This window comes from Triturus cristatus, chromosome 3_1 (assembly GCF_964204655.1).
Source record: "Triturus cristatus chromosome 3_1, aTriCri1.1, whole genome shotgun sequence".
NCBI lineage: Eukaryota > Metazoa > Chordata > Amphibia > Caudata > Salamandridae > Triturus > Triturus cristatus.
Window position 1 is genome coordinate 867246671 of NC_140583.1, and position 25916 is coordinate 867272586.

At 45.8% G+C, this 25916-nt stretch overlaps 1 protein-coding gene across 4 annotated transcripts in view; it reads right to left on the reverse strand.

Moving 5' to 3' along the window:
- Positions 1 to 25916, reverse strand: part of ERICH2 (glutamate rich 2) — a 313376-nt gene that overhangs the window by 204668 nt on the left and 82792 nt on the right. For all 4 annotated transcript variants that reach the window (XM_085646409.1, XM_085646410.1, XM_085646412.1 and 1 more), the window contains 2 exons: positions 10652 to 10688; positions 4794 to 4842 (listed from right to left, as the gene is read on the reverse strand). In XM_085646409.1, the coding sequence (XP_085502535.1) occupies positions 4794 to 4842; positions 10652 to 10688 (86 nt within the window). The remainder of the gene's footprint in view (positions 1 to 4793; positions 4843 to 10651; positions 10689 to 25916) is intronic.

Below are 25916 nucleotides of genomic sequence, written 5' to 3' on the forward strand. Positions count from 1 at the left end.
ATAGCTTCAATCTCCCTCATTGCTTCCTCTGGGTTAGGTGTTAGTACAGCAATGTCATCTACGTAGGCCAGTACTTTAGTACTGAATCCCTGGGTCATCACTTGTACGATTGCCTGGTTCTCAATCAGCGATTGGATAAGTGGATCTATATATAGGGCAAATAATATTAGGGAACAGGGACAACCTTGCCTTGTACATCGTAAAACCCTTATCATATCAGATTCCCTACCCATCAGCTGTAATTTCGCGTAGGGAGCCCTATACATCGCTTTGATTGCAGTTATGAGGATCATAGCCAAATGTCCATTAGTCTCCCCAGTGATATCAAATAAGGCCACGGCTCGTCTTACATGGTCAGTTGTATCTCGACCTGGTACGAAGCCATGTTGCCAAGGTGATACAGGGCTGGCTATGATCCTCTGGAGACGGTTCGCCAAGATTTTAGAGTACATTTTTGCATCCACGTTTATTAAAGAGATGGGTCTATATGAGGTGGGCTTATCCAATGGTTTATCTTTCTTGGGGAAAATGACAATATTAGTACCCCTCCAACAATCTGGTGGATTTCCAGAATATTGTACTCCTCAAAAAAGGTCCCAGAGCAAGGAGGCTAGCTCTTCTTGAAAGATTTTATAGAATTCAGATGGAATCTTATCAGGGCCAGCTGCCTTGCCCGAAGCCAATTGCTGTATCGCTGTTTGTGTCTCCTCCAATGTAAATTCAGTCTCCAACCTCTCACTTGCATCCCCCCCCCCCAACATCCTATATTCTTTACTAGCCCTCACAAAGACATCCCCGTGGGGGCCTTGCTTGTCCTCCATATAAAGCTCTTGATAAAATTTATGGAACACGTCAACTATGTCCCCCAGATCTGTATATGAGGTCCCCCCACTAGTTATTAGGGATATTTGACTCTTCACTGATTTTTGTCTAGTCTTTAAGGCAAGTAATTTTCCAACTATTTCACCATACTCATAGCTCTCCGCCCTATGAGTCTGGTAGTTTGCTGCAGCCTTTTGAGAATAACAAGACCCTATCTCAGCCTTAACCACGATGATATCTAGCTGGGTTGTAGCTACCTTCATTCCCCGCACCTTCTTATCCCGATGCTCTCTCTCCAAATCCCGAAGCTTGGCATGTAGTTGCCTAATCTTCTTCCCTTGTTGCTGTCTCTGGTTAGCTACAAAGCTTACCATCTCCCCCCCTTACTCCTGCCTTAAACACATCCCAGACCACATTACATGAGGCGTTAAATCTATTTATATTAAAAAATTCTTTGATCCAGGTTCTAAAATGACAGACAAATTCTTGATCAACCAACAATTTACGGTCGAACGTCCATTGTGTCGGTACATACGGATTTGCGGCAATCTTAGCCCGAGAGTCAAGGGGTTATGATCAGATATCAATTTCGGCAATATTTCTATTTCTGCCCCTCCTAAAGTCTGCTTGGATATAAAAAAAGTAGTTCAACCGGACATATTTCTGGTGGGGGTATATAAGTATGTATATCCTGGGTCGAAGGGAAACTTGGATTCCCATACATCTATTAGCCCATGGCTTTTAATCAGTGATGCTAGTGCTTGATATACGTTGGGCTTTCGCCCTTGATATCTATTAGCCATCACATCGCCTACTCCTAAATGTATATTAAAATCCCCGCACAAAATTAAAGGTGTAGGCCAGGCAGCTAACTCCATTTCCAGATCTTCAAATATTTTGGGCTCATCCTGGTTTGAGCCATACACCGTCACTATTGTTATTCCATATTCAAGCTCCACTAGGGCCCACCTCACTCCTGCGTCGCCCACTGTCCGCCTAGCCGGTCCTATTCGGTTCTTAGCTAAAATAGCCACCCCTCTAATATTGGAGGTTTGCGTAGAACAGACCATTAAAGAATATCCCTTTATCGTAATTGACCCCCTCTTTTCCCATGGTATATGTGTTTCTTGAAGTGCCATTATGTCGGGGTTTTTAAATCTCAGCATTTCCATAGTCCTATTTCGCTTATTCCTGTCCCCTAACCCACCTACATTGACCGAGCAGTCACCTTACCCATTTAAGCTGATATATTGTCCACTTTTGTTTTGTTTTGCCCCTTTCCTCTGTTAGGCCAAAAATCAAACCTAAATAGCAGTAATTTACTCTCATTTCTGTCATTATTCTTAACATTTGAGAATTTTGTTTGAGTTTTTTGCCTATTATCCCTCTGAATTCTTTCACCTTGTTTTGTGCCCCCCACCCAAAGCCCCCTGAGCCCCCAACCCACTCCTCCCCCCCGCCCCACACCCCTAGTCCCTACCCTGCCCCCCCTCCCTCCCTCCCTCTCTCCCATCTTCGGGAAGTGCCCAGACTGAGAATCGGTCTTTAGGCGGAGATGGCGAGCGGTTTGCCAGAACCGTGATCCCCTTATACATACCATGCTATCTTTTTGAGGGATAGCCCTTTTCAGTGAGGATTCATCATATCAAGGAAAGAGGTTGGTAAATGAAAGAAGTGAGGGAAGGATATCTATCTAATAGGTTTCAAACCCTTGACAAACCAGAAACAAGGTATTCCCCCCCCACTTCATTCTTCTCCCTGATCCTCTAGGATGCTAAGATTTCAGCCCGGCCAGGAACTCTTGAGCCTTTACCTCGGATGTGAAAAACTTTGTCGACCCTTGCCAAACTACTTTTAAGGAGGCAGGATTATTCAGAAACACTTTTGCCCCTTTGTCCTGAAAGGGTTTTATCAGTTGGCGCAAGCACCACTGCCTCTCAACGGTGACATGACAAAAGTCAGATCTTACAAAAAAAGAGACATCCTCAACGCTTCTCCTGGCCTCTGGCCTAGCCTTCTCAAACACAGCCTGTCTCAGAAGAAAATTGTCAAAGAAAACCAGAATGGCTCTTGGCATGGATCCTTCCCTGACTGGATTTTTCAAAGTAAAGGGTGTCCTATGTACTCGCTGAACCTCTTGTTGCCAGTTACAGTCTTGGAGTTCCGGGAAGGCTAGTCGAAAAAGATCCAGCACATAAGTCTGAATATCTAATCCCTCCTTCCCTTCAGGGACCCCCAGGACCCTCAAATTGTTGTGTCGCTGACGGTTCTCACTTTCTTCCAATTTCTATGGAAAATATCCGTGAATCGTTCCTCTTGTTCCTTCAATTGGTTAAGTTTTTCAGTTACTTCCGCCTCAACATTATTGACTCGGGTTTCGAGCTCCGTAAGCCGTTCGCCAATAATGTTACATGATATTGTCAGCTTCCTGACTGCCCCCTGGACTTTCCGTGCGGCATTCTGCGCTTTGCAGGTATCTGCCCTTGTTTCTTCTCGATGTTGCATGATTGTCTGTAAGACAGTTTCCAATGTAGGGGCATGTAGACCAGAGGTGCCCTGGGGTACTACATTTTGAGTAAGGTTAGTTGAGTCATATAGTGAATAATCCCATTTCAGGCTTGCTGTCCTTTGCGCATGAAGCCCAGTTTTCTTGCCGCTAAACCGACGGGCAGTCATATATAGAGAGTCTCCTGCTTTCTCCAGCTCACTTTCATCTTCGTTTTCGCTTGATATCATTGAGGATCCAGAGTCATTACCTGACCATTCAGGACCATCACATAAGGAGAAAAAGCAATCATTAGGGTCTATATCCACTTCGGGGTTTGCCTGCAACGCCCCTTGCCCCAGACTTTGAAAGTTTAGCTGAACTGTGGGGGTCCCTGGTATTGTCAATACTGCTGTTCCTGTCTCTGTTGTTACTGGCCTGATGTTCATTGTGCCCTCGATAGTATCCCCCTGGGTTATTTTTAATTCGCCCTCCCTTTTCCCGCATTGTTCTGACAATCCCCCACTGTGTCTCATTTGGTCTTCCGTTATGCCCCCTGATACATTGGAGTTCTGCCTTGTCTCAGCACTTACTTTCTGGCTTCCAGCAGGTGAATCCTCAGCCGGGCCGTCCTCCCCAGCCATCGCTAATTCATTTTCCTGTTCAGGCTCATGAGGGGGAACCTCCTGTTCAGCAGTGCTTGTACCTTCCGCGATACTCTCCGTCTGTTTATCACTGGAGGCACGGAGCATTTCGAGTACTGAGCCCCCGGCACACGCCGTCCAGCCGAGGTCCCGCCTCTTCCCCTAACCGAAACCGTCTCTCTCTCTTTCTCCGGAGCCGGTTTCAGTGTCAGAGGCCCCCATCGGCCGCCTCGTTTTCCCTCGGAGACTGCAGGATCCACCGTTGTACCCGCTTTCCCCTTGGCTGAGCTGGACGCTTTAGGAGCCATTCGGGTCACTCTTCGCCGGCAACGCCGGCAGCCAACGGATGCGAGAGCTCGCGCCAGAAATCTTGTTGCCACAGCATAATCCAACGGCTGCTCTTCCCCGAAGCTGCCTTTGGATCCAAGGTCGATGTCCGCCGCAAAGTCGGAGCCTCCTGTGTCCACAAACATTAGGCAGGTAAGTGCTGGTTACTTTCCCCTCCTTTCGGTTAGTCTCCCCACACTGTCCGTCCCTCGGTTCACGGTGCTCTTGGCAGGTCCGCTCCTACAGCCTCAAGCGGCCGCCATCTTGCTTCTGGGAGGAGCTCTGCCCAGGGATTCTTAGGTTATTCGTTAAGTAAAATTGCTGGACTATAAATATTGATGATTTAATCTAAAACGATAAAAAATGCTAAAAGAAAATACCAAAACAAAACAGTAATACATTATATGTCAAAGATATGCAGCCGCTGACCATTATCAGATGAAGATATCACAATTTAAAATGAAAATAATACACTTCTATGGGGACTGGAGGAGGTAGCGAGATAAATACCATACCTTTTCCCCCCAACACCTGAAGTTTTCCTTTTTGCCAGTCCCTTGATCCCTGCAGAAAAATGAAATATTTATTGTGCGAACATATTTTATCACCAATTATAAAGAATATGAACCTAGAAATGAATGCTTGCAAAAAAAGATAAAGAGTGACCCACATGGCAGTCTTAGACATTTCCAAGATGGGAACATGCCTTTATAAAGCAAGCTACAAGACCTCACTCCCGGTGAAGGTGTCTCAGAAACCAAAATTCCAGGAATTTTACAAGTGTGAAGGATACAAGAAACAGATCGTTATGGTTTGTTGCTTCAGCTGTTTTATTTGTGATCTAAGTCTACAAAAAGTGATCAATAGATGAACCAAAGATCTGATGTTGGTTGATCTCGCTAAATAAAATATTTGAGCAGTGAAAATATCTACATAATGCAAGTTATATTCTTGACAGCTAACAAAAATGAACCTTTGGTTGATTAAAATCTATCAATATCTTGAAAATAACAGATGGAATTGCAAATAATTATTTGGCGTTATACAATGCGGAGAATCATTAGACAATAAAGCCTGTACATCGATCAGCCTAACGAGAAAGGCGATGCTCAGTAACAAAACAGTTTTTCACATAGTATCATAGAAACATTTAGACTTGGTGAGTACAAGTTTAATACATGCCAAAACAACGTGAAGCAGAAACATGTATTGGCACATCTGCAACATTTTCTCAAATTGATGCACACTAGTATCATTTCTAAATAAAAATATAATCAGGCATTTTGAGCTGTTTGGTAAAGTTAAAAAGGTTGTTTTTACAAGAAGGCATCATGATTCCTGTATCTACCAAGTATGTAGATAAAAGATCTGCCCACGCTTATTCAAGTAAGAACTAATGATTCTCCTTTTTTAGTGCTGCGAAAAGAAAATGTTAACTAGCTGTTCTCATACAGCTTCCCAGTTGAGTTCTTTTAGGCAGCAGGTCTCGTCAGATTTCCATCTGAAATATTTTAGTGCATACACCATACATTCTTAAGGACCAGGCTTTCAACTTTACAGGTGATAGGAAGCAGTGAAGATCATCCCTCCTCTTCAGAGCCGAACTATTCTAGATGAAGGCAGGATCGAGGATGTTGTCCTTGAGCAAGCATAGGGGTCTGGGAATTGGAACTGGCACAGTAATGTTGAAAATATGAGAATCTGTAACATTTTACTACAGTCTCAGAATATATTAAATGTGTTTGAATGAAGGACAAAGGAGGGAGTGCCTAAAGTGATCTAGCCTACCATTCTCTCAGAAAGGCATTCCATTGGTAGTTGTAGCCCACTGACATGTACAAAGCATAGGATGCGCACAAACAATTCCTATTTGTAGCAAAAACATCTACTTAAGGAAATATTAAACTATTTAAAAATAGTAAATGGGAAACGTAGAATTCAGTTCCTATTATAGTGTCCATGACGAAGTCTTCTATGGCTAGTGAGAACAAAACACTTGTGTCTCACTGACCCTATGGGTCGAGGTTATAACTACTTGGAAGGCAACATTTCATTAACCAGGGTTAAAACTAGACTTGTTAATCAGTTTGAAAGAAGGGGTCAATTTAGAGAGGCACCACTGAAAACTCTGAGAGGAACACTTCATGTTAGCTGTGACAGTAACTAGGTGCTCTTTCATGGACAAAAATTGAAAACCAAAACTGGCCAAATAAGGAAAACACAGTACATTTACCTCTTCTTTATACTTCCTGTGAGCAACCAATGACTTATCAGTCTAATCATTTTGAATGGAGGTAAAATCGAGTGGCTATACTGTTGGCATTCAGGATCTTGAACACAAACACGACTGAAGGTACTGATGGCACCTTGAAGAGGTAATCCAACTTGCAAAACTGTTTCATGCATACATTTTCACAAATGCTACGGCGATCTGGGAACCTCTTAGGAGTATGGCTATTCTGGAGTGATGAAGATCATTAGCTTCTCGATGAGAACGTTCAGCATCAGCAATATGGATGGAAAACATAATAAAGTATCCCTCGGCAGCTGATTAAAACTAATTTCCCTTCAACTCGAACTTGTGCAACCTCGATGTGAAAACTCTGCACTTCTGTGTTCTTTGCATTGCTCAATAATTACATTGATTCCCAGAACTTACAGTTTATTTGTGAAATTCTAATATGAGCCTGCATATTCCTGCATATTGTGTCTGCTTCTGCATTCTGGATACCTGGAATCTTAACGGTTGTTGTTAGACATGGATCCTCTAGCCATCCACTATTGGATACATGGTTTTCAAAATCTGCAACTATGTCAAGCGGTAAAAAAAACAACCACAAAGCTTGTTTTCCAATGCTGTGACATAACAATGTTCACCTGCCAAGCACCATTTAGGAGATAGGAAACAAAAAAGACAAAAATAAAGGGCTGTCTTAATTTACAGCTTGTAACGCCTAAAGTAAACCAATACACCTCTAGGAAACCCTGCACACAGTTCCACATAACCATCCATTTCTTTAAGCATAAGCATTATACTATTTGTGTGTTTAAAACATTCCACAGGAAACAAAATTATAAAAGCCCAAAAGAAATTCTCAAAACCTGCTAATGACCGTGTAAGTCAGACTAATAACATAAAATTATAGATTGTAATGTGCGAATAAAGGTGTTAACCTGGTGACTAACCATGTTTCGATTGAGGATAGAAATGAGTTGCTCCTCCGAAAGATACTCATATTTTTCCTGCCCACAGTCACTCCCAGATACTAGAACATCGATTCTGAAACTAACATACATTTATTAAGATTTGATCCCCAGATGCTAAGCAGTTTTAAGGGTGCTGAGCTGTGGAATAATAAAAGAAAGGGAACTTGATCAAAAGGAAGAAAGTTCAAGATGAACAGGCAGATATTTCTGAGGATGTTGAAACATCACAGAGTCTAAAGAAAACTCTTCAATTGCTCTGCAAAACATTTGAAAAAAAATCATCTAACATGGACTACATTACTTTAGTAGTCATATGTCTTGACCGCTAAAGATGCAGCTGTGAAACCATAAGACCCTCCAAATAGAGACTCATGCAACCCAGGTGGCTCAGGAAGAATTGATTTGTGAGCTAGCAGAATCAAATAATTTACCTTAGAACACGCTAAATCCAAACTCCAGAACCAGAAAACCCATTTTGGGACACACAGGAAAAAAAGCTATCGCAGTGTTAACAAAAAATACTACACATAACTGGTAGGAATCGGAGTTGTAATAAGAATAACCAGACACAGAGGGCCTCATTATGATGCAGTTCGGACTCGATTGCGGTCCGAACCGCATCTACTGCTGGGGTCCAACCGGCACATTAGGATGAGTGCGGTCAGAGGTATGAGTCGGAGGGATGACCGACACAATCCAATGGGCTCATGGAGCCTGTCGGTCAGTCGGAAAGGCCTCATAATCCCTTATAGGTGGCATTTCCGCTGTCGGGATTAAGATTTCAGTTTCCGACAGCCTTTCCATGTCGGCCTTTCCAACATGGAAAGGCTGTCAGAAAGCGACATTGGGAGCACCTAGCAGGGCCCCCTTCCCCTTTGGCCCCCCGCATGTGGCCCTGCGGGGCACCTATGGCGCCCCCCTTAACATCCCTGCACCATGTGGCAGGCACTGTGAGGTAATAGCCACACGGTGCAGAGATGTTTGACAACTTAAATTTTTCAATGGGAGCCTGTGCTGTGGGCCGTTTCCCACCACACAAGCTCTCATTGAAAAATGGAAGTTTGCAACCGCACCATGTGTGCTCACATCCTAATTGCAGGGTCCGAACCACTGACCTGAGGTCGGTCGGTTCCCAATCTGCAGCGATGTTGATCGGAGGCAACCCGAACCGACATCGTAATCACGGTCAGAGTAGTCTCAACTTTATGCCCTGGCCCACCTTCTGGAGAATAATCCAGTGCTTTAAAACCACACATGTTGAAAAATAATATACTTATGTACTATTAACGACAATTTCCAAAGAGACCATGCAGTTTGTCCTCCATTTGCTTTTATCCAATCAAGAGCTTTATCTATGTCATAGATATAATATGTGAAGTAAATTTATATAGATTACACGGATGTTCCTATGTGGTTGAATAAGGCTTTTTTTGTAGGATGATGATAATGACTGTCTAGCAATATACAGACTTATTTTGATACGATACCTTAACATCTAAAATACAGGATGTGTCCAAAACACCGTTGTTTTTTGCATTTCAATTTACTCAAATGAGGGGGGGGCTCAAGTTAGATGCAGAAAAAAAACCTGAAGTATTAGTATTTCTCATGGGATATGGAAATCTACAGGACAGACCTTGAAAAAAGAGAAATGGTAAAGCCTTTTACCTAAGAGATCAAAAAAAAAGAATTGCCATATGCTCCCTTCTGAAAATCTCCCCATACAATATGTCCACACACAAAATCTACCCATACCTTTCGCATGAATTATAAAATACCTTGAAATCAAATTACCTTAATATCACTCAATGCCATTACTTTCTCCTTTTGCTATTTGGACCCTTTTTTCAAATCATTTAAGGTCTTACTTATTACTGCTGCAACAACAAATTATTTCTCTGTCTCAAGTCCTCAAATATATTAATTAAAAACCAAATCACACATTGCAACTGCTTGAAAAAACGTAAGATGTACCTTGTTGATTTACACGCTTGTTAACATATTCTTAAAAAAGAAATCACAAGAAATCGGGCAGAACCCTCTATACTCAGAGCCAACCGAAAAAATAAACGCATTATTTTTTAAATGTAAAACAACTACCCTTTAAAATTATAAGTTTCCTATTAATTACCACTTCAAAGACAGGGTAAATAAATCACTTAGACAGCAGCTGGAACCCACACAAGAAACAGCCTGACTATTGGATGAGGCTGACCATACAAATAAAATGGAGGCGTCCACTTACCAAAACGGCTGAAAACAAACCTTAGCTACTCAAAAACATATTACATACACTTCAAATTAAAGTTTTCCATACTGGGCACCCAAAATGGAAAGTGCACACATTTTCAAGCAAGAAATACATTTTAGTTAAGTTCTATGATCCGAAAAGGGGTATGATGGAGTAACTGACCTGCCTTGGGAAGAAAAAAACAATCAAACTGCACGCCCGATGAGGAAGAACAGCTGAAAAAATACTATAAGGGAGATAAGTAGGTCTATACAGAGATAGGATGCCTTTTAGTTTCAACAAAATCGGAAATATGTATTTAATCTTGTTTTAGTGCAGAAGACCGTGCAACAAAAACTGTGGATTCAGAGAAGCTGGCAGAGTAAAGTTGTAGTCAGAGGAGAAAGAGTAGCATCTAGGTGAGTACTGTAAGTGGCATCTACTCTTTTCGATGCTTCTTAGCCTTCTAAAGGTGGCACAAATGTAATACCGATGAGAGCTCTGCTATCGGATTGAGAAATTATATTTTTGTAAAACCATACATTTTCTCTCCTAAAAGTACCACTTCTTTGTGACTTCGGGGTAAGGCGCCCTTGCAAAGAGTGTGAATGTTTTTTTTATATAATAAACATTAGCCAATTAGGAAAGGGTTAGTCAGAGCATAAATGGGTATAAAGGAACATGAAACAGAAAGTTATAAACCTAATGCAAAGGTTAAAACAGAGGGAAAGTGTGAAAATAGTGTCTCATAAATGGGAGGATGGAAGAACCTGGCACATTTTGTGTTGCACTCATGTAAAAGTGGCAGTAATCTTTGGGCTATAGCTTCCCAGCCTTGCCCATGGCAGCAGGATTGCTCAATCAGCTGGAAAGAATATGAGGTGAATGCAAGCGTGGTTATATTTAAATGGATTCAAACAAACAAAATTCTCTCACCTTAATTAAAGCATCTGCCTTCTCTGAAGAACTCATCCTGAAAAAATGAATTTGAATTAAAATCTGTAATGCAAGTCAGGGAAGATCAGAGAAAAGCTTGTCAATAATTCAAGTCCTTCAATTGAAACAGCCATTAACTGCCATAGCACGGTGACTTGATCTACTGAACAAACACACTTAAAAGAGGTAAACTCAAACACTTATTTAGCATGAGAGGTAAGCTGTCCATGTAGTAAACAAGGGACAAGAAAGCGGGGAGGTTCCTCATGAGGCTAGTGAGAGATTCCCTTTGAGAGATAAGCTGAGTTTTGTCTTCTTTCTCAAGTGTAGGAGACAACAGTCAAGTCCAGACTATGGTGGAGCCTTAGTCCATCTTATTGCAAATCCAGACTGCATGGCGTGATAAATCTTTTCTGCTGGTCATTTCATTTTTGCATCTCTTGACTTCCAGTCTATTATGTCAAGGCTTTGTTAAGTTACCCTACTTTCTTATCCAACGGTAAAAAAAAAAACTTTGCCAAAGATAATAGGGTAGCTCACCAAGGCATGAAAGTTAATTACTTAAAAGATTTCTCTCACTTTCATAATAGTACAGAATACTGGAAGGAAAACATTTTAACCTACCACCTGCGTCTGACTCTAAAACATTTATTGCGTGGCTGTACATTTGACTGTGCTATCTTTATTTTTAATTGTACACATTACCAATCTTCTTAGGTCTTTAAACATTAAATGCATGTTATTTTTTATTTTTTTTGCTTTACCTCGGTCTACTTGACTACGTGATTGATAGACTAAATTTAGAATTTATTTTCCTGCAACAAATGATTATCCCATCTAGATATTTGCTATAGAACATATATAGGTCCAACCAGCTGAAATCATTTTGTTTTGTACTCCTCCACAGAGCTCCATTAAATATTAATTTAAGAAAGATACATTTGTACTGCATTACATTGCGAAAGATACAGGATAACAAAATCCCAAACCAACAAGTCAATCAATCGATCAAAGGTTCTTTATTCGGTAACTATTACAGTTAACCATAGAAGCTCAGTGCCTAAATCAGAACAATTAAAACATCTTTCAACATTGATTATACATAAAATTAGATGGGTCACATCCTAATTGATTTGCGAGACCTAAAATGTGTTTTTTTTAAAAGAAATAACCGATACAATAATAACATTATCATCTAGCCGTTGGAGAATGAAAAATGCAGAGTAACATTGTCTAATGCCAAGTTTTTTAAGCACAGGAATGATCCATCTCCTACTCGGTATGGAATCAAATTTGCAGAAGAACACTATATGTAACGTCGATTAAGCCGAAGCATCGTCACATGGGCAATTGCATAAAACTCTCGACCAATCGTTATGTACAGAGAAACTTATTAATCAATGTAAAATGTTCAAACTGAAACGTGTCAAGAGAAACCTTTCATAGTCATCAGTGATCAAAGCAATATATGGCTGTATCGTTGGGGTTACTAATACCGAAAGATGTGTTCCATCGTTGATTTCTTTAATTCAATAGTAGTCCTCGTTTTGCCCCCAAGTAATGCATACAACTTACTTTTAAGTCTTTACTAGATACATTTTGCATAGTGTATGGATCTTTATAATATTCAGGATGGCCTAGTTTAATCATAAACTTTTTGATATAGTCTAGCCATCTTATGTTTCTGACCCCATCCACTGCCAAGGCGTCCTTCAATATTTGCCTATTCAAATCTGTCTCGTCTGCAGTCCATACTCTATGCCACAAGAGGACAGGCTGTATCTTGATTATGACCTCTAAGTATGGTACCCCAAGTTCTTGGTGGCATATGTAGGTTGAAGTGCTATCTGTGACTGCTAGGAGGGACCTCAGAAACATATTTTCTGCAAGCTGTAAGGCGTTAACCCCTACAAAACCCCATATTCTGGCTCCGTACGTAGCAATGGATACGCATTTTGCCCTATATATTGGTAACATTTCTGCAGGAGCGCGTCTTCCTAATTTTTTACAACAATTTAACAGGGCCATAATCAATTTAACCAGTAGCAACTTTCTTGCTTTAATCACCAGTGACCACATCCCTAAATGATCAAATAAAATCCCCAGGTAAGAAAAAGTCTTAGTACACTCTATAACCTTTGAATTTATAAAAATGGTCTTAGTTTTCTTTTTTAGTCCCAACCCGCAGTTCATTGTAAATGTTTTGGAACAATTTACCGTGAGGCCCAGACTCGCCATAAAATTGACAAAAGCGTTTACCACTCTTTGGAGACTCAGCGGTGTGCAGGCCATTAGGATCGCATCGTCCACATACAGGAGTGTCGGAATGGGGAGATTTGCCACTACAGGTAAATCCTTGCACACCTGTATCAATACAGATTCCAGTTTGTTTATATATAGAGAAAAAAGGAACGGGGCGAGAATGCAGCCTTGCCTTACTCCTCTTCTAACGCTAAAGTGCTTAGTGCATTCACCACCTCTCCCAAATCAGACCCTAGACCTTTCCCCTGAATACAGCTGCCTCAAGAAAATAACTAATAAAACGTTTACGCCCATCTCCTCTAAAAGCTTCTCATGGATAACACAGTCGAACGCCGCTGTTAAATCAACGAAGGTTACATACAGCCTTTTCCTTTTTGATTTTGTGTATTTTTCTAGTATAATATGTAAGTTTTAACCCTGTTCTATTGTGCCCAAGCCCTTGCAAAACCTGTATTGTAAATCGCTTATAATTGAGTGTTCCTCTGCCCACACTTGCAACCTATCTAACAGCACTTGACCCACGATCTTAACTGTAGAGTCCAGTAGTGAGATTGGGCGATAACATACTAGGTTTGCCCTGTCCCCTTTTTTAAAAATGGGCACTATGATTGAATCATACCAGGTTGATAAAAAGCCTTGGGAACAGCAAGCGTTAAAAACCTGTGTTAAAAGTGGACCCCAGAGGGATAAATTAGACTTAAAAAGGTCCACTGGGATACCGTCAGGCCCTGCCGCCTTCCCTCCAGAACTTAAGTTAATGGCAGAATTGACCTCCTTGAGAGTGAAATCTAAGGATAGGTCTAATGGTTTCGAGAATTTCATAGTGTCATCCACACTTGCTTGAATTCCCTGTTCCTCAGGCGATGGATTATTATACAAACTGGAGTAATGTAGTATCCATTCGGGTTCAGTAATGGCGATATCTATGGTTGCTTTATCATTTTCTGCCAAAAAGGGTGCGTTAGCCGCCTTCCAGAAGGCTGCGGGGTCCCGATTAACCGAGGCATCGCGCAGCGCTTGCCAGGCTTCCTCTTTAAGCGCCAACTTTCTAACTCTCAACACCCTCTTATATTCACATCTTGCCTCTCTAATAACATCCCGGTTATTTTTCCCAGCATGTAGGGCTTTTTTAAGTTTGGAATATGCCTTTGTACAACTAGTATCAAACCAGCCTTGTGTTTATTTCGTTTTCTTACTTGGATTCATATGAAGTGTTTCCTTAATAAAATTTGAGTTGACTAAAGAATTATCTAGAATATCCTGATGAGATGATTTGTCACCCAAACAGATTAAAAACATATCTTTACAATTCAACATCACTATATTAGTAAAAACCCCAGGTTCCACATTTTCCCCATTTTAGTGCGTAACCATTTTGTCTGCTCAGAAACATGTTTTCCACAAGGTGGTTAGCGTCTTCTCTATTATTGGCGCTCTTAATTTTCACCTTCACACCAATACTAATTGGAAAGTGGTCACTTAGAGCTATGTCATGTATGGTAAAATCTTTTAAACGAGCGAAAAATCTACTCAAGGCTAATACATAGTCAATAGTGGAAAAAGTCCCTTGGCCATTAAAGGTGGGCTGAAACGGGACCATGGGAACACATAAATCATTGGCATACCAAAAATCAAATGTAAACATAATGTCATTCAGGAAGTCGCTATATGGTGTGTGTGGGAAATGTGAAATACTAGAACCCTTTTCATACGATAAGCCACATACCCCATTGTTCATATACCGGCATATAGGAGAATTAAAATCCCCACCCCAGATGAAGCAGGTCTTTTTTGAAGTACGAGCTTGCAAATTGTGTAGTTCACTACTCACTTTTGCCACTAATCCCTCAATCCGCTCAGGTAAAGCGTGATTATAAAAATTCAGTAAAGTAATACAAAAAGCTTGGTCTGTGTGAAGGCTAATGATTTGATAGTACTGATCTGTAACATTAAAAACAATTTGTCTTAAATTCAAATAATCTGAAATGTAGGTACAAAGGCCACCTTTCGCTCTTCCATGTGATGACGGAACTGCAGGTGTGTGGAAGGTTTTGTACCCGCAGATATGTGTTGGCCATTCCGCCCAGGTTTCTTGTAAGCTCAAGATATCGTACTTGCTCACAAAATCATGCCATACTATATTAGACACCTTTGTTTTTAGGCCCGCTACATTCCAAAACAGAATTTTACAAATAGCTCCCGGGCCTTTACTATCTCCCCCATGTTCAACTCGCATCCTGGGTGTTTCCTCAGGATATACTATTGGGGAGGGGGCTGTTACAACTGAAGGGTCTCAAACTTGCTCATTTACGGACTCTATATTTGTTGCCATGATTTTATTAGATATAGAATTATGATAATTACTGACAGACTTTACCGTCTCACTCAAGTTGGGTATGGCCTTAACTATTTCGGTTATATCACGCGGTGTGGGAACTCCCTTTTTTTGTCAATCCACTGAATCAAGGTTTGGGAGTGCATCAAAACGATTATAGGTTAAAAGGTTGAACCCACGATTGTAGTACTGAGTTTGGGATCCCGTGTCCCTTGGGCCAACGCAAGGTATGGGCTGGTAAAAATATCTCAATGGGACTAAATTAACACCTTGTCCCAGGGAACAATGATTACCTGCTCTGGTCAGGATCAATCTAACTAGCTGTGGCGTTTTGAAAGTCAACACTATGCAGTCCCCTATCTGGCTCTTTGGCCCATTTCCTACCCAGCTCACTCTTCTGATCATCTTAAATTCATTGTATAATCTCTCAGTGGGACCCGTCCTTTCTCCGATCCAGTGCAGGGCCTTATTCCTCTCCCTTTCCCATGGTTCGTCCACCCTATTCTGTAATTCGGGGACATTAATTAAAACCACCACGTAAGGTGTCGCTGCGGATGGTAAACCCAAGCGTGTCATATATCTCTCTGTCCCAATTTCGTTCATGTTACTGGCCACCTTTGGGCTAATAGATACTGGATGATGTTTGGTCCTTTTGGGGACTGTAGGGGTAGTAGTAAAGGGCACCACTGTATGTGCCAAAAGGGTATTTTGTGCAATGTTACGTGTTACGTGAAGAGTCTATTGTTTCCTCGAGTGGTCAGGATTATTGCCAGTGGTGTGAAGTCTACTGCATTTGGAGTGATGTTCCCGTCTTCCCAGTTGGACAGTTGTCTGTTGGTCAGGAGGCTGGGGTTTAGCTAAGCTTTTAGTTAAAGCCTCTTGTATTATGCCATTTCTATGTATTAGACCACCTAGACAGTAGGCTGGGGTTTAGCTAAACTTTTAGTTAAAGCCTCTTCCATTAGGCCAATTCTATGTATTAGACCATCTAGGCTTTCCCTTAGAAATGTATCTAATGCGTCCAATTTCGTTCTGGGTGCGCAAATTTACGCTAGGATTTAATTTGCCCTTGCTAGATGTGTTATATGTCAATGATGAAGGTTTATCCCTTTTGGACTTTTTCTGAGCTTTAAGCGGTGTCTCGCTATCTGTTAAACTCTTATTCCCTATAGTGTGGATTGAACTATCCGGATTTCTAGCTTGCTTTATCGGAGGTTGGATATCCAAATCCTCATCGCTAACTACTAGATTATCCTTTATGTTTGCTATGCAACCATTTGCTTCTGATAAGCTGCTAGATACTGATAAAGGTAAAGACAAAACGGGTCCCTCTTTTGATATATTGGCCGTTGAGGTACCCCCCTCCATTCCCGAGGTACCTGGGTTAAGAGCTTCTTCTACTGTTACAATCTGGCGCTCAATTGCGCCCATGGCTCCCGTGAGGTAGCTAAGCAAGCTTTGGCGCGGGTGCGTCCCTGAGCCCTTTTGTTTTTTAATCGGGGCACTTGGTGCCTTTCTCTTCCCCATCGTTTCCGTGATATCACTGTGTCCTCAAAGCACTCCTTAATGGGGGTGCAAAATCTGGTCTTTTGAAGCTTGGGTAACCCTGCTCTACCCCACCAAACAATTGCACAATGTAATATATAGGTCCACGGTTACTCTATGAGGTGGATATTACCCCCTTAAAAACTTTGAAAGCGAGTAATCTATGTCCAGTGTACCTTTAATTGTAGACAGTTAGAGCCGTGGCCCAGTCCAGTCTCTGCCAGGCTATGATGGGCTAAGACCGGCCCGTCTTGGCCCGGTCTTGGCCCGGGCCGGGCACGCCTCCGCGCGCGTCCCGCGTCGCATGACCGCCGCGCTGCTTTTCAAGCCCCTCCAGGGGCTCTGGATAAAGTGCTCCGTGCGTCAGGGCCAAGGGCTGTGCAACAAAAGTTAATTTCTCACCAAAGCGGTCTCCCCAACCAACAAGTCATTTTACTTTTTTAATTGAAATCGTGTAATTTTTTTCCAACTTTAACAGCAGAAAACTAACACTTGATAGGTGCACTCTTTTGTCCCCTTGTTATTCTCAGACACATTTCAAGTGGAAGAGAGAAGTGTATTATTTGAAATGTTATGGGGATATACTGGCAGAAGTGCTTCACATAAGCAACAAAGTAACATATGCGTGTATTCATGTAAAACAGCAGTTTATTAGCATTCATGGCAAAATATAGGGCTTATGTATAATATGCACTGTTCAACTGTGCGACCTGATTAAAATCTTAATTCACTGGTGTCTCTAATGGGAGTCATGCCCCTTCTCTATTTGTGCAGCCCACCGCCGCCCACCCAACACCACCACCACTGCAGCTACTGAATGTGCCAGGCTGCGACACAGAAAAGACAGCACACCTTGCCATACACAATATTGTGATCAATTACCTTTCCTTGTAAAGCAGTATTGTTTGCGTAAAATGTTTAAATCCGGCTTTGTATGTATGTGCGTACATAGTTAGATTAAAATATACATACAAATACATATATATATATATATATATACACACACACACACACACACACATATATATCTATATACACACACACATATACCAATCTATATATATACACACACAAATATATAAACACACATATATATATATATATACACACACACACACTTGTATAGGTGGCCCGCCAGTTAAATCTGTGGACAAATTTGTGCCCCCACCTCCAACCCCTAATACTCTCTTCTAAAGACTTCACTGCAAAATATTCAAGTTACAAGACAAAACTAGATCGAACTTCAATAAAAAGTTTATTATTGACTATGGGCTGGATATTACTATAAATCGAGGACCGATATTTAATGCAGTCATTTGCTTTGCCATAGAAGACTCCATGTGAAAACAAGTGAGAGCTGCCTGCAGTAAATCTTTGCTGGAGATCTCTGTGACTTTGGGGGCTTAAAAAGGTAAAGCATGTTGGTTACATGAGTTAGCATGGTTTTAACTCAAACGTTTCACTGTATTTCAAATTTGTTATATCTGAAGACATATACTACCCCTGCTATGTTTTTAAATTGCGTGTCAAGTAAACTGTATCATTGCTTTTAGAATATAGATTATTTCCTTGTCAGGAAAAGTGACAAACAAGTTAACAGAGGACAAATGAGGGCACTCACTCACTAGTTCACATCATCTTAGAGACCAAATGTTTTGTTTGCCTCAAAGCTTTTCGTTTCAACACTTTACATAATTTGTACTTTAAAGTTTCAAAGTTAGAGGGCAAACAGTGCATACATTAATCACGCCACTTTACTTCTTTCAAACAGCAAAGCAGCAACTGCCACATTTTGTCAATGAAAAAACGTACATTACATACAAAAAAAGAAAGTTCTGGTTAAAGGTTTTGAAAAACAAGGACTGGGCATGGCCAAGAGAGGAGATGGATGGAGAGGATGTGGTCCGTCGGCTTAAACTGCCGACTTTGGTGCAGGAAACCAGGGTTCGAGCCTCGAGGTCGCGTCCACATCCTGTGATTCTGGGCAAATCACTTAATCTCCCCGTGCCTGAATATGTAATGTAAATACGGTGCTCAAGTACAGCGCTCCAATACCTTCGGGTCGAGTTCGAGCTATATAAAAGATGCAACAACAAACAAAGGATGGTGACCGAGTGAGATGCTCCTATCCGTCGCTCCGGCTCGACCGCTGATGTCAGCCGCCACACACAGCGCAACTGCCATGCCAGAGCCGCCCCTGTACTGCCAAAGTCTGGGGTCGATGGAGCCGGAGTTTCAAAGCGGTGTGTTCCCGAGTGGCGCTGGGTGACGCTGCGGCCAACGACTGCGGAGTGCAGCCTAGTGGAAGGTCTGCCCGACGGGGCCTCCATATTGAGATCAAGACACCCTGCAGCCGTGAGCGAATGGTATGGGGGTGTGGCCATTCGCTTTGGTGCCTGCCCGCCCTGGGGCTTTGTGGAGGACGCCTGGCCAGACCGGGTCGGGGCCTGCGAAGTCCTGACTCCGGACCAAAGGAAGGCAGGGGCCTGAGAGGGCCTGAGCAATGCTGCACACAAGGAGAGTGACTGGCACATTCTGAGGCCTGACGCCTGTAGTATTCGGCGCGCGCGAGGCGTTCTAGCCTTCCGCGCTGCCGAGGTGCGCTAGCGCTGACGCGTGACGTCAGACGCTAGCTCGTTAAAATAAAGAGGCGTGGCCTCGGCGAATCAGTCGGAGCCGCGTGTGTGTTAACCAAAGATCGGCTCCCGTGTCCTATTACGCGCCTATGCGCAGCCATGATAATTAGGCCCTTTTAAGACTTCACACTGGCGACGAGGGTCTATTGAGCCCTGATGTGCTGTGTTATGCCCCACAGTGTCCATTTTTGGCCACCCATTTGTGTCCTGAGCCTGTGTGTGCAGGCCCCCTCCTGGTGACCCGGCTGAGCCTGCTGTGAGGCCTGGTGAGGAACACTGCAAGTGCCCTGGAGGTCCGCCCAGCCATCGAAGGTGACGCGGTGTGCGCCCTGGTGCCCCAATCCAAAGCTGGTAAGAGGTATGTCTCGCCCAGGTGGTGCCGCACCTGCCCCACGAGGTGCCTGACGGCGACCGCGCCCTCCTACGGTTCGGGCCTATGCCGGGTGTGCTCGCCTCAACCCAGAAGCGCCTAAGGGGTCCCGCGAATGACGTCTGGCGGTAGGCGCGCCCGCCGCTTGGTGCAGAAGCGCGAGGGGAGTCTACGCGCAACGCCCGTAGGGGGTGCACGCCTGGTGGCGTCGACGCAGAGGAGAGGAAGCCAGCTTCCACCGCGTGCTGCGCACGTGCCAAGATGGCGTCGATTCCCGCCACTGAGCCGTTTGCCGTTGACGGTGCCCCGTCATCCCTTGCCCCGCGCTGGAGGGATTGGACAGACCGCCTACAAATTTACTTCGAAGGGGCTGGCATCGCGAGGGAAAGGTGTAGAACGTTGCTGCTCCACCTAGGAGGCAAAGACATCCACCGCATCTACAAAACTGTTTTGGAAGCCACGCCGAAAACGTACCACACACTGCTGAACGCGCTCAACGCCCACTTCGAGCCCATGGCGAACAGAGACTATGAAAGGTTCATCTTCCGTCAGGCCAAACAAGAGGCAGACGAGTCCATGGATGCGTTTCATGGCAGGCTGAAGGAGTTAGCCAGCACGTGTGGGTTCCGCGACGAACAGGAGGAGATCCGAGGGCAGATTAAACAGGGTTGTTACTCGTCGAAGCTTCGTGTCACGGTCCTCCAGGAAGAAGGAAAGCCCCTGGTGGACATACTCACCCTCGGACGGTCGAAGGAGCTATCGCAAGCGAGAGCCTCGCATATGGAGGCAGCCCTACATCGCCCTGTCAAGACGGAGCAAGTGCAAGTGGCGGAAGCGGTGAAGATAGTGCGGCCAAAAGGAAGGCAAGCCGGAGGGAAACGGCAGCCGGAGGCAAAGAAGAAAGACTGTGGGTACTGTGGCGGCCAACCCCACCGCATGCAAGACTGCCCGGCCAGAGGGAAAAAGTGCGGCGCCTGCGGGTGGATGAACCACTTTGCGGCGGTGTGCCGGTCCACCAGAGTCAAGAAGGAGGCGGCCCATGCGGTACGCGAGGAAGCAGACAGTGAAAACATGGACGACGACACCGAAGAGTACCCAGTCCATCATGTGTTTGCAATCCATCAACCACAGAAGAAGAAGCGCAGACTTCCGAAATGTCGCATCCTAGTACAACAAGAGGTAAAGGCGACAATTGACACTGGGGCCTCCATCGAGCTGATGGCCGCCAATGTCTACCACCAACTGCGGGTCAAACCCCCGCTGAGAGAGGCGAAGATTCGGGTGTTCGCATACGGCCAGAAGACGCCCATTCCCCTCATCGGGTGTTTCAAAACAGAGCTACAACATAGCGAGAGGAGCATCAACACCACCGTCTATGTCACGGAAGAGGGCAGCGGGATGCTGCTGAGCGGGCAATCGGCCGAAGAATTGAGACTGATCTCGTTTGCCATGGCAGTCCTGGAGGAAGAACTGGATACCATCATGGAAGAGTTCGGAGAAGTCTTTAACGGCATCGGGTGCCTGAAAGGAAAGGAAGTATCCTTACACATCGACCCGTCGGTCCAACCAGTGGCGTTGAGGCACCGGAGAATTGCTTTCCACCTGCGGCAGAAGGTCGAGGAGGAGCTGGAGGCCCTGGAGAGACAAGGCATCATCGAAAAGGTCAGTGGGCCAACCCCGTGGGTATCCCCAATCGTCATCGCCAGGAAGCCAAAGCAGCCAGGACAAGTCCGCATCTGTGTGGACATGCGCCTCCCTAACGCTGCGGTCAAAAGAGAGCGACACCTGACGCCCACCATTGATGACATCCTGGGGGAGCTGAACGGGGCCAGGTGGTTTTCGAAGATGGACCTACGGTCAGGCTACCACCAGCTACCACTTCATCCGGACTCGAGGTACATCACCACATTTTCCACCCATGTGGGCCTCAGACGGTATAGGCGCCTGAACTTCGGCATCTCGAGTGCCGCCGAGGTATTCCAAAATACCATCAGAGAAGAGCTCAGTGGGCTCCCCGGCGTGCTCAATGTGAGCGACGACCTGCTCATATACGCGTCAACCATAGAGGAACACCACCAGCGGTTGAGAGGGGTCCTCAAGAGGATTCAGGAGTCAGGCTTGACCCTGCACCGGGAGAAGTGTCAGTTCCTGCAGAACAAGATCAGTTTCTTTGGGTACACCTTCTCGGACCAAGGGGTGGCCCCAGACCCGGACAAGGTGAAGGATGTCCAAGATGCCCCAGCTCCGACGAACATCTCGGAGGCCCGGAGTTTCCTGGGCATGGTCAACTTCTGCGGCCGCTTCATTCCGGACCTCTCCAACCTCACCAAACCCCTCAGGGAGCTGACCAAGTTGTCCACCACGTGGCAGTGGGGCCCGGAACAGGAACAGGCGTTCCAAGCAACGAAGGCGGCCCTGTCCGCGGACACTACCCTCTCATACTTCGACCCGGCAAAGCCCACCAACGTGGCGGTCGACGCGAGCCCGTTTGGGCTGGGAGCGGTCCTGACACAACTCCAGGACAACGAGGAGTGGGCACCCATCGCCTACGCCAGCCGGTCCCTGACCGAAACAGAGCAGCGGTACTCGCAAATCGAGCCAGAAGCCATCGCCATCCACTGGGCATGCCGGCATTTTCACGTGTACGTGTATGGACATCACTTCACGGTGACAACCGATCACAAGCCACTCATTCCTCTATTCCAAGGGTCGTCCTCGAAGCCGCCACCCCGGATTGAAAAATGGATACTACAACTACAAGGGTACGACTACCGGGTGGAGTACAAACCAGGGGCCACGAACCCAGCGGACTATCTGTCACGGCACCCGCAGAAAGCCACAACAGAAGAGAAGGAGGAGGCAGAGGACACAGAGGAGTACGTCCGGTATGTGACAGAGCGGTCACGACCCCTCCCAATGAGCCTGGCCGCAATAATAGAGGCCTCAGAAGGTGACGAATGCGTGAGAGCAGCAGCGGAGGCTGTCAGGTCGGGAGACTGGAGGACAATCCAAGCCTCGCTCAACAGGAGGACGCCCCAAGCCAAGCTGACACTGGAATCATTCTTGAAAGTAAAAAGTGAGCTGTCCGTTGACGCCCAAGGATGTCTTCTGCGGGGTCCGAGACTAGTCATGCTGGCCAGCCTTGCTCAACAGGCGGTGGACCTCGCCCACAGGGGACATCAAGGAATGGTAAAGACAAAGGGCAGGCTTCGAGCCAAAGTATGGTTCCCAGGCATGGACGCGATGGTGGAACAGACGGTGAGAACCTGCACGTAGTGCCAAGCCGCAGGACAGCCGGAACGCCCTCGCCCGGTGGCGACCGAAGACAATCCTCTGCAACTAAGGGAGTGCGTGAGTGCCGACTTCGGACATCTCCCCGATGGACGGTACGCGCTGGTCATTATCGATGACTTCACCAAATACCCAGAGGTAGAAATTGTGGGGAGCCAGACAGCCACTGAAGTGATCGCGAAGTTCGAAAAAACCATCGCCACTCATGGCATATTCGGGGTGGTCAAGACCGACAATGGACTGCCTTTCCAAGGGCAGGAGTTCGCAGAGTATCTCAAGAGCTGGGGGATCCATCACCGCAAAATAACACCACGGTGGCCCCAAGCCAATGGAGAGGTGGAGAGGTTTATGAGGACACTAAACAAAACCATTCGCATCGCCATGGCTGACGGATCTCCACTGGAGAGAGCGATCTACAGATTTCTGCGGGAATACCGGCTGACCCCCCATGTCACAACCGAGGCAGCGCCAGGAACAGCCACCATGGGGAGAATCGTAAGAGACACGATCCCGCACCACCCTACATGGGTTCCGGCACAAGCCACCAACGAAAAGACCTTAGCCAATCGGATGCGCTCGAACGACCACGCCAGCCGGCGAAGGGGAGCTAAGGAGTCCACGATACAACAGCAAGATCGAGTGTACGTGAAGGACCGCTACCCAGGCAGCAAGTTCAGACTTCCTTTCGAACCAAAACCATGGGTTGTCACTCGCCGGACAGGCACGATGGTGACCGCTCAAAGAGGTGCTGAAACGGTCACGCGAGATGTGTCCTTCTTCAAAAAAGTCCACCCAGGAACACCCTCACGCCCCGGGGCCGAGCCCGAGGGGCCGGATCCCGACCAGCCAAGCGGAGATCAGGAGGTGGAGGACGATCGGAGCGAGAATGGTGGTTCCCAGTCCGCCCGAACACCCCAAGGCGCAGAACCCCCGAGGTGGCCCTTGCCAGAGGCGGCCCATCCCGCTACAACCTGAGGAAGAACCCGGCACCGTCATCCCAGCTGGCGGACTATATGGTGTAACCTGTAAGGACTGGCAATAGATTCATAGTTGGTTTTATGTTTTGCTTAATGTTTTATAAAGGTTGGAAGGAGTGTAGTATTCGGCGCGCGCGAGGCGTTCTAGCCTTCCGCGCTGCCGAGGTGCGCTAGCGCTGACGCGTAACGTCAGACGCTAGCTCGTTAAAATAAAGAAGCGTGGCCTCGACGAATCAGTCGGAGCCGCGTGTGTGTTAACCAAAGGTCGGCTCCCGTGTCTTATTACGCGCCTATGCGCAGCCATGATAATTAGGCCCTTTTAAGACTTCACAACGCCGTCACCGGTGGGCCTCCTGGAAGAGCGCCAGGACTGAGCAACGGGCCTGACTGAGAGGACGACAGGGCCCGGCGGAGGAACGCATCGTTACCGGAGGGGTGTGCGGGATGGAGGGGAGAGACATCTTCGCTGTGCAGTGTATGCGGCGGCTGCGGAGGAGCCAGGCAGCCCTGGCAGATGAGCGGCCCTCACAGACAGTGTTTGTGACTTGTGGGCCCTCTGCTGAGGATTGGCTACCGGGCCATGAGGCATTGCACATGTGCCATATGATGCATGCCCGGGGCGCATCGTGAGAAGACAATAGCGACAGAGCCCTCAAAACCAGTAGTATTCCCTCCCCGATGCACGCAAGATTGACCGCCACGCCTAACTCTTCGAGCGTCTGACCACGACAGACCAGGGGTTATAACTGGAACCTTGGGCCTCCACGTGGCCAGTCTGTGGGGACAGGGGGGGCGTCCCTGGGAGAGAGCACAAGGGGCTGGGGACTTGGCGGGCCACCTACCACATGTCTGGTTGGACTCATCAAGGTTTAGATTTGATTTGTGGTAGGACCCTGGGGCAGTGCGAGTGGGAGCCCCAGTGATGGCTGCATCGAAATCTAAGAAGGACCGCAACTTGCAGGAGATGCTCTCCAGGCCAGCTGGGGGAGCCTCTGGGAATCGTCACCCAGCACCTTCCACACCCCACGCCACGAACGAGGAGGGTAGCGAGGAACAAGTGACCTGCTCCTTCCTAGAATCTTTGCGTGGCGTGATTTTGCCACTCACTTTTTTGCACATGGTCCTGACGAAAGCCCTACACAATTTTTCTTTGAGGCTGAAACATGTAGACCTACCTTGACAACTGCGAGTCAAACTACTCCACTAGTTGTCCCCTTTTGTATTTTTAACATATCCTGGGCCGCCACGAATAAACTTACCCGGCAAGGATTTCCAGAGGTATTTTTAACCAGCACATCACTTCATCACACTGTTACACCACACCAGTTCCGCTGTAAACAGGCGTCGTAGCACAACCGGGCGGCACTCGGCCACCCGGTTGGGACCCCAGTGATGAAGCATGACACCAACCAGGTTGGTGTGTGAGGGGTCTTTTTTTGGCACTGCAATTACCTACAGTGAGTCAATATTTCTTTACTCAGACTTATACACGTCACCTCTGACCCCACCCCAGGCAGACAAGCTGGAGCGCGATATCCACATGGAAGAGGTGATCTCAGCGATTTCTCGCCAACTGACCTTGAAAGCCCCGGTTTCAGGCGGATTCCCGTCCACATTCTATAAAACATTCTGCATGGAGCTCGCCACGATTTTAACACAGCTATATAACTCCTTTTCTGTCCCAGGGCCTATCCCCTCCTCGATGTTGACAGCTTCGGTGGTGGTCATCCCAAAACCAGGCAAAGACAAGAAGCAGTGTAGTTCTTATTGTCGCATTTCGCTTTTAAATGTGGATCTCAAACTGTTCACCAGCATCCTGGCAACCAGACTGGGCCCACACATGCCCCCT